Below are 12,405 nucleotides of genomic sequence, written 5' to 3'. Positions count from 1 at the left end.
ATCTTGTTGGGGAGAGCCTGCAGGAAGCACGGAGCTCTGAGAGTCTGAAGGAAAGAAGGAAAGAGGCTGGCACTTGCTGAGTGTCTGCTATGTGCCGTGCTCTGTACCAGTCTCGTCATATCCACTGCCTCCGTAATCCTCACAGCTACCCTGGGACTTAGGAACTGTGGTTCCCATTTTATGGATGAGGAACCTGAGAAAAGTTAAGCTTGCCAAGGACACCCTGCCGTCCAGGATGAAGAGGGACTCCAGCCAGGGGAAGCAGTTAGCACCCAGAGGGGATGGGGGAGAAAGGCGGACGGGCCCTCTAACTCCCCAGTCAGGTCCAGAACTGGCCGTTGTGTAGGACCCCCATGGGTCCTGATCCTGCTGGTTCTAGGAGGATCTTGGGTCTTATCAGGAAGACCTTGGGTCTAGGCCAGGACCGAGCCCATCCCCCTCCCCTACCCTGCTGGCAGGAGTCCTGGACCCTGGCCTTACATCCCCCCTGTCCCTGAGGGTCAAGGTAGGGGTGGGGGAGTGCACTGAGCTGGGCACGGAGCAGCCAGAACCCTGGCCCCGGGGCCGGGGCCTGGTGGTATCAGGAGCGAGCCCTAGCATGCTAGCTTATCACGTGTGGCCTTGGACGAGTGACCCGGCTTCTCTACAACTTAGTTTCACTATCTGTGAAATGGGAATAACGGTGCCACCTAACCCTCAAGGTTACTCTGGGTATTGTCTCACTGTGATGGGTCAGAGTGCTTAGCACAGAGCCTGGCGCCTAGTAGGTGCTCGGCAGAGTAGGACTGCCCTTCTCAGTGGTGGTGGGTGAGCTCCAGCCCAGACGCCTCCCTACAAGCTGTGTGACTACAGAGAGGCTCCTCAGCCTGCCTCAGCCCTTCACCTACGAAGTGGGAACTAACTGCGAGCATTGGCAGGAGTGTTCTAAGGATTAATTGGGTGGTTGAAGAAAGAGTAATTATCGCTTATTTTATTTCTTATAGAAGCACTGATAGAGCCTCTTATCAGGAAAGGAGGGGTAGGGTGTATCCATGACCATGCTGGGTTGTTTACTTGTATTATTTTATTCACGCCATGGAGTATGTGCCCATTTTACAGATGAGACTCACAAATACAGAGGAAACATATTTCCTAGGAAATGGTAGAGCTGGGATTCAGCCCCAGATCTGTGAGGCCTCAGACCTGTATTCTCTTTACTGATTCTGCTGTGCACACAGAGGTCACAGAGCAGCCCACAAGTATGGTTGGCCAACCTCCTTTCCCCCAAGGCTGCTTGATTTCGTTCTCCAGGCCAGGTGAGACCTGGCCGAGACCTCATGAACACAGTAGTTGGGGTCACCTCATGTCGTAGTGACTGAGAGCTTCCCCACAAGGCATATCCTGGCAACCCCTCTCCCCGGGCTCAGTCCCGGAAACCGGTCTGGTTACGGCGCCTCACTTATGGGCCTTGATACCTGGGACTTTGATACCTGGAAACTCCCGAAGAGGCAGGAAGTAGGTGAGTGGGTGACCAAAATATGCAGGAATGTGGGCCAGTGCATTCTTGGGCTTAAGGCCAGGCTGGTTTCAGCTCCCCCAAGACAAAGGGGTCAGCCAGCAGGCCTCAGGAGGGAGCTGGAGCTGGCGGGGATTGGAGCACACAGGGGTGCCCCGCTGTCCAGGCTGGCCCTGGGGGGCGGCTTCTCTAGGAGAAGAAGGACGATTCAGAGGCCAGTAAGGATTGTGTCAGCTGGCCAGGCAGGACAGCTATTACCATCAGCTTGCCGTGTGACCTTGGGCAAGCCACTTCTTTCTGTGAACAGTGAGTTTACTCTGGCACCCTCAGAGGAAATCCAGGCAGATCTGTAGCAGGTGGGTTGAACTGGGCCAAGGGCCACCGTGGTGTGTTCTGGCTGCCTGCTGGCTGGAGGGGGGTGACCTCAGCTGCATGAGGCACAGATGCCTCTCCCAAAAGACACTCTGCCATCCACCCAAGCTGCCAGCTTGGCCTGTCCTCGTAGGCTTTGGGGAGACAAGAGTGTCCTCACTTCATCAGAGGAAAGATACAGCTGGACCCGTCACCCCTTTGGCTGGGCCTTGCCTTAGGCTTTGCAGATTCTGCTTTTAGCACAGACTATTCTGCCATCTAGAATACCTACCTCAACCCCTCCCAGTCCTTCAAGACTTTTGTCAAACCTGCTTCTCCCGTTATGCCTTCTGTGGATACCCAAGGGCCTCTCCGGGCTTGAGCTACAGTTATATTTTGTGTACTTGTCATATTTACTACATTTTATATTCTAAGATTAATCACGCAAAAAAAAAAAATTGATGCCTGCTTGTTGTAACAATTCAAGTAACACAGATTCCATAAAGAAAAAGTTAGTGGTTTCCCTTTCTTCTACTCCTGACACCGGTCTCCCTGAGAAATACAAACAGAATCATTCCAGTAGCATTAAATTTGTCCATGTCAGTGACTTGGCAGTTAATCATGTCACCCTGTGACATCTCTTCTATTTTCATTTTGATCTGTTTTTCCAATATTTACTGTCTAATGTAGTTTCATCTGCCTGTACACATTGGAAATTCTACGGACAAGCTCTGCATCTGAAATGCTTTCTAGCCAATATCACGCCTGCAGCAGCAGGCCTTTCTTTTTCTTTCATGTTTGGGGAGTGGTGAGATGGGCTGATTGATAAATTGATCCAAGGATGGGAGTGGGTATCGGGGGCTTCTTAGGGGTGGCTGGACTGCTTCAGATCTACCTCTGGTTTTCCAAGCCAACCTGCAGAAGAGGCAAGGGAAGCAGAGAGAGCTTAGGCCTCTGCTCTGGCCTCAGCCACTCACTGGTGTGACCTTGGACCGGTTACCCAGCCTCTTGCCTATAAATTGGCACCCAGTGGTGGAAACGGCTGTGACAAGAAACACACATGCAGCCATACCCACACACAGAGGAAGTAGCTCATTTTCTCCGGGAGGCTTAAAAATGCGTGGGTTCAAATTCCGGCGTGCCGCCCATTAGCTCTGCCTCCATAGGCGAGTTCCTTCGTCTCCCTGGACCTCGTTTTCCTTCTGTATGAAACGGGGTGACCGTATCCACCTCAGGGTGTCAGTGTGGTGATGAAAAGATCCCAGCACACAGCCTAACGAGCAGTAGTCACCAGTAAATGGGAATGGTCTTATCATGATTTTTGTTCTTCTACAGAAAAAGGCACTGCCTTATCAGCTCCCCCTCTTACCCTCACCGGATGGGGCTCCTGAGGCCTGTGACTGTCTGAATTGTGTCTGTGGTTTTATCTAAAACAAATGCTGGTCCTGCCCTGATGTGGAGTCGGGGCCCCACAGGCTCCTGGCCAGCCGGTCTGGCTGCAGCACAGAGGGGGGGTGCAGAGCCTCAGAATCCCAGGAACCCCCATCTCTGTAGCGTCCCAGCTGCTGGAGCATTTGTTTCCTCCCCAGGAGTGATGTGGGAAATGGTGTTCCAATAAAAACTCCCAGAGGAAGAAGAGGGCCGATTAAATGCTATGCTCTCTTTCCTCTCGGGGACTTTGGGGAAGTGACTGAGGAAGTTTCTGGAATTTGGGGTCCCTAAAAGGAAGTACCCAGGCAGTTGGGAGTCCTATTATCTGGTCCTGGGCTGCCAGATTGTTTCCAGACCACTGGGGCCCTGGAAGTGCCACCATCTCAAAAATGTGGCCCCCTGCTGGGTCCTTGATGCTTCCCTATCCATTCCTCCTAGGCTGCTCCCCACTTCTGAGAAGTGAACACGGTCGGGGGGTGTCTTAAAGGAAACCAAGCTTTTCCTCAGGAGAAAGTTAACTGTGCCTGACTTCACTCTGAAACCCAGCCTCCTCCCTCAGGCTGAAGTGATGGATGCCTTTCTCTGTGGCACTCCCAGACACGCCTTCATTCATTCTCTCAACAGTTACATACTGTCCACTAACTGTGTGCCAGCATCCCTAGGTGCCTAGGATCCTGTGAGGAATAACAGTCTTTTTTGTGTGTGGAACTTACATTCTCACAGGGGAGACAGACAATAAACAAATAAATGAGTTAATAGATAACATGGTTGTGAACAGTTAGGGCCTTGAAAAAAATCAAGTAGGATGCAGGGCCAGAGAAGGGGGAGGTCATGGTAGCCACGGTGATCAGGAAGGATGGGCCTGCAGAGAAGGGGACATTTGAGCAGAAGCTTGAATTAAGGGAGAGAACAGACCACAAGGATGTGAGGGGAAGAGTGTGGCCGGCAGGAGGAACAGTGAGCACGGTGGCCCTGGGGTAGGAGCATGGAATCGAGAGGGAAGGAACAGAAGACAGGCTAGAGCTGGCGGCCAGGAGGTGGCAGGGCCCAGATCATCCAGGACAGTGTCTCTCAACCTTTTTTGATGACTGCTCCCTCCCTAAAATTTTAATACCACAGATATACTACTGTATGCTTGTTTCTGGAGTGTATGTATGCATAAAAAGAATAAGATGTTTCTGGGGACTTCCCTGGTGGTCCAGTGGTTAAGACCCCACACTTCCACTGCAGTGGGCATGGGTTCAGTCCCTGGTTGGGGAACTAAGATCCTGCATGCCGTGCGGTGCGGCCAAAAAAAAAAAAGAGTAAGATGTTTCTGCCATCCAAGAACTAATTCTCTCCCCGCCATTAGGAGCAATATTGCCCCAGTTGAGAATGCATGCTATAGGGCCCTCTAGGCAATTTTAAGGAATGTGTATACTCCAATGCCTATTTGAACTGAAAGTATTCAAGACAACAGCTCTGTAAACTCCCCCCAGGGTTCCACTTGGATGTTTCATAGACATCTCAAACTTAAAACATCTAAAACCGAAGCGCTTATTCCAGTCCCTGAGCCTACCCTCCATCCCCAGTTTCCGCATCTTAGCACCCCCTTGCTCAGGCCGAGGAAGCCTGGCAGCATCTTGACTCCTGTTTCTCTCACGTTCCCCCTGCTTCTCACCCCTTCTGTGCTGTCACCCTGGCCCAAGCCCCACCATCACTCCATCGCTCACCTGGTCTCTTGCAGCGGCCTCTTACCTGGCCATCTCGCTTCGGCTCCTGTCCCCCAAGGAGCCTGCCAGGTCGTAGGTGCCCTGTGAGTGAGGAGGAAGGAGAGGAGGTGGACAATGTGCCATGGGTTGTCCCGATGGGCACAGGAGCCAGAGGGCGGCGGTGGGGCAGGGGAGGAGCTTTACCTGCTCCTGCGGCTCCTGCCCCAGCCGCGTGGGAAGCCGGGGTGAGGGAGGGGGAGGACACATGCTAACCCCTGGTGGGGCTCACACTCCTGTCCCTTCCTGCCCGGCCTGCCTCATTTCCTCCCCGTGCAAGCCTCCAGCGGTACCGGGCTCATCCCCCAGATAGGGCATCCTTCCTCATCAGAAGCAGACCCTGAGCTCTGTTCTTTCATCAAGTGTCGCTGAGGGCCGCCGTGTGCCCGCCGGTGCTGGGGGAACAGGGGCGACGAGGACGTGCACTAGTGAGTGAGGCAGCCCCAGCACAGCCCCCACCGACACTCCACGTGCAACTCGTCCTTCAACCCCAGGGCTCCAGTTCCCAGGCCGCCCCCTGCCATCCTCTCCAGGCCCCCTGCACTTTCTCCTTATAGCAGTCGCCCCACGTACAATCAGATGCCTTGCGATGCTTGCACTGCTGTCTGCCTGGCCCGCCAGGCTGGCCCCGTGCGGGCAGACCCATGGCCGTGTTGCCTGCTGCCTCCCCACACCCAGCCCGGCAGCCTCCAAACCTTCAGAACTTACTAAACATTTGTGGGGAAACAAGCGGAGGTAACAGCCAGGGTGTGGAGCTGAGAGGAAGGAAGTTTGACCTTGACAGTGAAGGAGAGAGGGAGGCGATGCATTCCCCCTCCTCTCAGTGATCATATGGGGCTTGTGTACAGGTGTCGGGGAACGGGGGTTCCGCCTGGAACTCACTGTAATCGGCACAGCCAGGCTGTTCCTTGGGAGTCTTTCTTTGGGCCTCTTATCTCGGTGGCCTTGGCGCCATGGAGGAGGGAGATGCCAGGCCCTTTCGTGGGCCAGAGCACACAGAACACGCCTCCCCCGACACTGGCCTGGCATTTCAGGGTCATGGCCAGAGTCAGATGCTGCTTCTGGAGTCTGATGAGCAGTGATGATTCTTCAAAAGCCTAGGTGATATAGCTGATTCACTTTGTTATACAGCAGAAACTAACACACCATCGTAAAGCGATTATACTCCAATAAAGATGTGGAAAATAAATAAATATATAAAGCCTAGCTGCTGGGGGCGGGTGTTGTCACAGAAACGAGGCCCCTGGGAGGGGCTCTGCTTTCCCTCATGTTCTGCTTCGTCAGTCTGAGGAGCAGGGCGAAGTCCAGCTCTCCCCACGTCTGCGCTCCCCCTCCAGAAGGCTCTTCTCATGCTCCAGTAGGGCCTGGGGGACACTCAGGTGTTTCCAGGGCTCAGCAGTGGTTGCCTGTGGTCTCCAGGGCTGTGTGTACCCTCCACAGATCCTCGGCACGCAGGCCCCTGGACCTCTGTCTCTGTATCTCCCTTCAGCTAGCCCCAGGCTTGTCCCATCCCCTGTTGAGGGCTGTCACCCTGACTGCAGCAAGACAGGGGCTGATACTCTCTGACCATTGACACCCGTGATGCTGTTCATGGTAAGAGCTGGGGGGCAGAGGAACTCTCGGGAGAGGGGCTGGGAAAGCTAATTAGGCTGGTCAGGAAATGACTCCAGCCCTTTTGAAACAGGCTACACCAAACATTTCTTTTCTCCCGTGCCTTTTTATGCTTCCTTGCTTTTCCTCATACTGTCCACTCCCCCCAAACCCAGTACCCTTTCCCCTCATTTCTACCTGGTGGGTAACTTTTCATCTTTCAGAACCAGCTCAAATCATAGAACATCCTCTGGAGAAACGCCCCCCCCGCCCCTCCCCACTCCACCAAAGGGCGTGACTTTTCTCTGGGTTCCAGAACCATTTGCGTTAGTCAAAACACTATCTTGTCTTGAGGTCATATCTTTGCATGTATGTGTCACCATTTGACCATGAGCTCCCTGGAGGCAGGAGCGGGTCTTAATCGTGTCCATGAAACCTAGTGGCCAGCCCAATGCCTGGCACCCAGTAGGTGCTCAGGGTTGAGGCCCTTCGTGAATGAACCTCTCAGGAGAAGCTTCATAGGCAAGATGGCCTCTGAGAGGCCTTGAAGGCTGAGTGGGGTTTGACAGTATCCTATGCAGAAGGCCAGGGGGAGCTTCTTCTTTATGTGTTTACTTGTTTGTTACTTGTGTCCTCACACTGGAAAGGAAGCTCCATGGAGACAAGGACGTTGTCTTTTTTGTCCCCAAAGCTGGCACAGAGCCTAACACAGAGTGCGCAGCTAGTACCCGCTTAGTGAATGAATGGATAAAGCTCTGCCGGAAAAGGAAGCAAAGGAAGGGGTTTCAGGGTCCAGGAGGGATGAGAATGAAATGAGGAAAAGTGGCCCAGAGCAGTGAGGAGTTCCCCAAGCGGGGCGGGGCGGCAAAATGAATGGCGGGAGCGGAGGGAACTGGGGGCCCGGCGGGGTGGGGGTCTGGAGCAGGGCTCTGAGAGAAAGGCAGATCCTCTGTGCCCTGGACAGCAGGAAACCATCACCTTCACTGGCTGCAGACGGGACACTGCCCCCACTTGTGCCCGTGCAGGAGCGTGGCCTCAGCGGGTGGCATCCCGGCCAGGGCACCAAGGACAAGGAGAAGGGACAGAGGCTCCCGCTGTCAGGGACTGAGATGCCGCTTGTGGGGGACGGGAAGGGACACGGCGAAGGGCCTCTGAGTCAGCTCTCAGTCTGATGAACATGCCCGGCCCCTCTGAGGAAGAAGCGGAGAGTCAGTTTGTAATGAACGGGGCCTTAAAGCTTCCGTCCAAGCCCTGTCTTTACCACAAGAAAGGTTCTCTGGGATCTGAAAAAAAAACCAGACAGGTCTCTGTCGCACGCACCGGCTGGGGGTGTCTGGGTCACACGCTGGCCGGCAGGGAAAGCAGACTGTCCTCCCGTTGGGTGGCCCATGCTGCCAGGCCAGGGGCACATCTGAGAACCCATCCAGCAGAGGGGGAGAAGCACAGTCTCCTTACCTGTGCTCAGCGAATGAGGAGCCCTCCAGTCTGCCCACGGCGGTCAGACGCCCACCGTGGCGGTTCCTCACCTGCGCTCACGGGCCCAAGTCCCAGCTCTTGTCACAGCTGAGAACACCGAGGCTCCAAGAGGGACTCGCCCAGGGCCACCCAGTGTGCAAATGGGGGCGTGTTGCAAACTGCTGTCCCTTGTCGTTCCAGAAAACTCCACGGCCAGTGTGAGCGAGGCAGAAAGGAAGGCCCAGGTATACTACCGTGCATGTATGAACGAAACCAGGATTGAGGAGCTCAAGGCCAAACCCCTGATGGAGCTGATCGAGAAGGTGAACCCCTATGCCACATCTCCTCCTGTCCCTACCCCCTTCCCCATCTCCTGCCCTTGCCCCCTTCCCCCTTCCCCCATCTCCTACTGCCTCTGCCCCCCATCTCCTCCTGCCCCTGTCCCCCATCTCCTACCCCTGCCCCCGTCCCCCATCTCCTACCCCTGCCCCCTGCCCCCCATCTCCTACCCCTGCCCCCTGCCCCGCATCTCCTACCCCTGCCCCCTGCTCCCTTCCCCCTTCCCCCATCTCCTCCTGCCCCTGCCACCAGCCTGTCCCCCTGGCTTCTGCCCCAGCTCTTAGCTGCCACCAGGGCCCAGCCACCTCACACCTCCAGCCACCTCGCCCAGCTGGATCATGGAGTCTGTCTGCTGGCGTGTGTCAGGTTGTCTGAGTGAGTGTGTGTGTGCATGCACATCTCTGTGTAGGTGGGAATGTCTGGATGTATTTGTATGGGGCTGTCTGTCACATGCATGTGTCTCTGGGTGTCTGTGAGTGGGACAAGGGCCCTATTTACAGGGAAGATGTTTCTCTACGTTGCTGCTTCCATTTCCTCAGCGGGCATGTTTGTGTGTGAGGGGGGGGTGTGTTCTGGAAGGACCAACAGAAAGTCTGGGATCAGAAACAGAACCCTCCCTGTGAGGGGGGCCACGCTGACCCGGGCCCCCCCTCACCCTGAGCAGAATGAGGCTTCTTCTTCCTGGGCACCTTCCAGTCAGCCTTGGATGGACTTGGGGGTCGGGGGGACGCCCGAGGCTGGCCGCGCTGCCCAGTGCACACAGAAGGGTGGCCATGGGTGTTTTCGGGGGAACTCCTGCTCCCCGGAGGCCCGCCTCCTAGGTGGGCTCAGGGGAGGCACTGCAGCAGGGTGGGGAGCTGTGGGCATCTGGGACAGGACAGCCCCTCCCCGCTGGCACAGGCCCCACGTGCCAGCACGTGCCCAACCAGGGAAGACTGAGGAGATGAAAAGCATCCCAACTCGGAGAGAAACTCTGGTAGACCTTAACTCACCAAACTTTTAAAGAATAAGGACCCTTCTTTTATAGGCACAATTGAATTTCTGCTTTAACAGGAATTACATTCATGTGATTGAGTATGCAAAAGTGAACAGAGTACAGGAAAAGTCTCCTTCCCATCCCCATCCCCAGCTACCTAGGGAGCAGCCGCTGTATGTTTTCATGACTGGTCAGAAACCCCTAATGAAGACAGACCAGGGACTTCCCTGGCGGTCCAGTGGTTAGGACTCTGCCCTTCCACTGCAGAGGGCGTGGGTTCAATCCCTGGTCAGAGAACTAAGATCCCACAAGCTGCACAACATGGCACGGCCAGAAGAAGAGAGAGAGAGAGAGAGGAAAGAATGAGGGAAAGGAGGGAGGGAGGGAGGAAGAGAGAGAGAGACAGAGAGGGAGGAAGGAAGGAAGGAAGGGAGGGAGGGGGGAGGAAGGGAGGGGGAGGGGGAGGGAAGGAGGAGGGGAGGGGGAGGGGGAGGGAAGGAGGAAGGGAGGGAGGGGGAGGGAGGGAGGAAGAGAGAGAGAAAGAAAAAAAGGAAGACAGACCAGCCCTTTCATTTACTCCTGAGGCTCAGAGAGGTCAGAGGACTGCAGAGGGTCACAGAGCAAGTCAGCCGCAGAGTCAGAATCTACACCCGGTCTCCCCCGACACTGCCTCATCCCCTCCCCGGCCCCCCTCCCTCCCCACAGCTCGGGGGCTGGAACATCACGGGGCCCTGGGACAAGGACAACTTCCAGGGCACGCTGCAGGTGGTGACATCCCACTACCGCACCTCGCCCTTCTTCTCCGTCTATGTCAGCGCCGACTCTAAGAACTCCAGCAGCAATGTGATCCAGGTGAGGGGCCTGGAGGCCCGGGGAGAGGGCCGGGCCTGACCGTGAGGGCAGAGCTGCCCTTGGGTGACAGGCTTCTGGTTTCTGAGCTTGGTTATTTCTGGAGGCTCCCAACTGTGAGATTTTTGCAGGCAAGTTGTAAAAGGGCAGGCTTGCCTTCCTTGGGTAGGTGGGGGTCACTGCAGCACAGGTGAATCTTTGGGGTTCTGATTGGTTACTGTGGGTCCCAGGAGTGATGTCAAGTCCTGGGCACAGCTGGAGTCACCTCCCGGTCACCCCAGCTCAGTCTCTGGCCTTTGTGGCTCTGCTCGGAATAGCTTTGAGTCCACCTCTTCCTGCCAGAGCCTGCCCCAGACTGAGTATCAGCACACCTAGGGGACCCCAGCCCTGGTCTGCCCACCCTCAGATGCAGAAGCGAGAAACCCGGGTTGGGGGTCCTGAAGGCTAAGTTCCCACCCACCTCTGCCACTCATTCACTGCGTGACCATGGGCAAGTGCCTCAACCTCTCTGAGATGAAATTTCCTTATCAGTCAAATGAACTATAGCAACACCTACTCTAGGTATGTCAAGGTGTGGCCCAAGGCTCTGATAGGAGCTATCAGGGATTGACCCTCCCTACCTGCCCAGCACCCAGCAAGGCCCTCACTGGCACTCTCTCCTTGAATCCTCATTCCAGCTCTGCGGGTTTGATAGTTCCCCTATTTTCCAGGTAAAGAACCTGAGGATCAGACAGACTCGGCAACTTGACCAAGGTGACAGTGGCTCTGGACTGCTCACCACCTTGGGAAGTGTTTAATGAAGCAGAAGTGCTCTGCCGAGGCTAGAAGGAGTTTAAAGAGGAGGGTGGTTCCGTCTGACCTTCAGAAGGGCCCCAAATCCCTGCAGCTGACCACATGTGTGGGAAGGAATGTAGCCCGACATGTGTCTGTCCCCTCGCTGGGGGGCCCATCCCAGGGGTGGCCTCGGTTACCAGCTTGTGCTCCTCCTGGGGCCTGAGCTGCTCCTCCATTGCCATGTGCCTGCTGTCCCTGGAGCGGACGGAGACCGCGCGCAGGTGTGTGTGCGCAGGTGTGCGTGTGCAGGTGTGCGTGCGCAACGGGAGATCCTCTCTCACCCCCGCCTTTCTCTTCAGGTGGACCAGTCTGGCCTGGGCTTACCCTCGAGGGATTATTACCTGAACAAAACCGAGAATGAGAAGGTAGGTGTGCCTCTTCAGAGAGAATGGCTCCGGCCCAGACCACCTCTCTCCATGGTTCGTCCCCCTTGGTGTTCCCTCAGTGTACACACCTCTGCGGGTCTTTGAAGCTAGAGGAGCATAGAGGTGTCCCTTACCTGGCAGTCCCAGGCAGGGGAGGGGTATCATTTGTCCCCATTCTAGAGTAAGGCTCTTGCATATTCAGGCACCGTGGGCACAGGGGACAGGTGTCATTTGTCCCCATTCTAGAGCGAGGCAGTGATAACGCCCACCACCTCATATACACATCACCTCTGGCCTTCCCAGTAACCCTGCATATACTGAACATCTCTGAACTTCATTCGCCTTATGTGTCACATGGGTATTATTTTTACCTGGCCTGTTACAGAGGAGGAAATAAGGCTCAGAGATGCTAAGTGACCTTATCAAGGTCACACAGCCAGTGGTCAGTGGTGAGGCTGAGATTCTCATCCAGATCCGATAACTCCAAAGCCCACACCTTTCCCTCCCCCTGGCTGCCTCCCGTGATGTCCTAGGGAGACCTGGCCTGAGGTTCGTCGACTGTCCATTCATGATCGCACCCACTTGTATTGAGCAAGTGCCTACCAAGTGCCTGATGCTAGGGAGATAGTGGTGAACAAGACCAGCTTGGTCCCTGCCCCATGGGGCTTCGAGTCTGGGAGGGGAGGCAGATGTTGAGTAACTAACCACCCGATTAGAGGCACGATGATAAATTGTGAGAAGGGAAGGGTGAGCTGAGAAAGTAACCTGGGGACCTAATTCAAATCTGGGGGCCTGGTAGAGCAAGGGTGGATCAGAAGTGCGTTCCAGGAACTGAGCGATGGCCCCATTGGTGGCTTCCATGTGATGAGCGTCCAGGAGAGAGTATGGGCTGGGACAGCAGGGACCAACCCACTTGGGGACCTTTGTGGGCTTTATCCTGAGGGCCATGGGGAACCAGTGAAGGGGTGCACT

At 55.5% G+C, this 12,405-nt stretch overlaps 1 protein-coding gene across 2 annotated transcripts in view; it reads left to right on the top strand.

Moving 5' to 3' along the window:
* The window catches only part of ECE1 (endothelin converting enzyme 1), a 120,252-nt gene that overhangs the window by 75,128 nt on the left and 32,719 nt on the right, over positions 1–12,405 (top strand). For both annotated transcript variants that reach the window (XM_036844112.1, XM_036844121.1), the window contains exons 5-7: positions 8,272–8,393; positions 10,091–10,237; positions 11,368–11,433. In XM_036844112.1, the coding sequence (XP_036700007.1) occupies positions 8,272–8,393; positions 10,091–10,237; positions 11,368–11,433 (335 nt within the window). The remainder of the gene's footprint in view (positions 1–8,271; positions 8,394–10,090; positions 10,238–11,367; positions 11,434–12,405) is intronic.

This window comes from Balaenoptera musculus, chromosome 1 (assembly GCF_009873245.2).
Source record: "Balaenoptera musculus isolate JJ_BM4_2016_0621 chromosome 1, mBalMus1.pri.v3, whole genome shotgun sequence".
Taxonomy (NCBI): Eukaryota; Metazoa; Chordata; class Mammalia; order Artiodactyla; family Balaenopteridae; genus Balaenoptera; species Balaenoptera musculus.
This window is presented reverse-complemented; position numbering and strand designations above follow the sequence as displayed.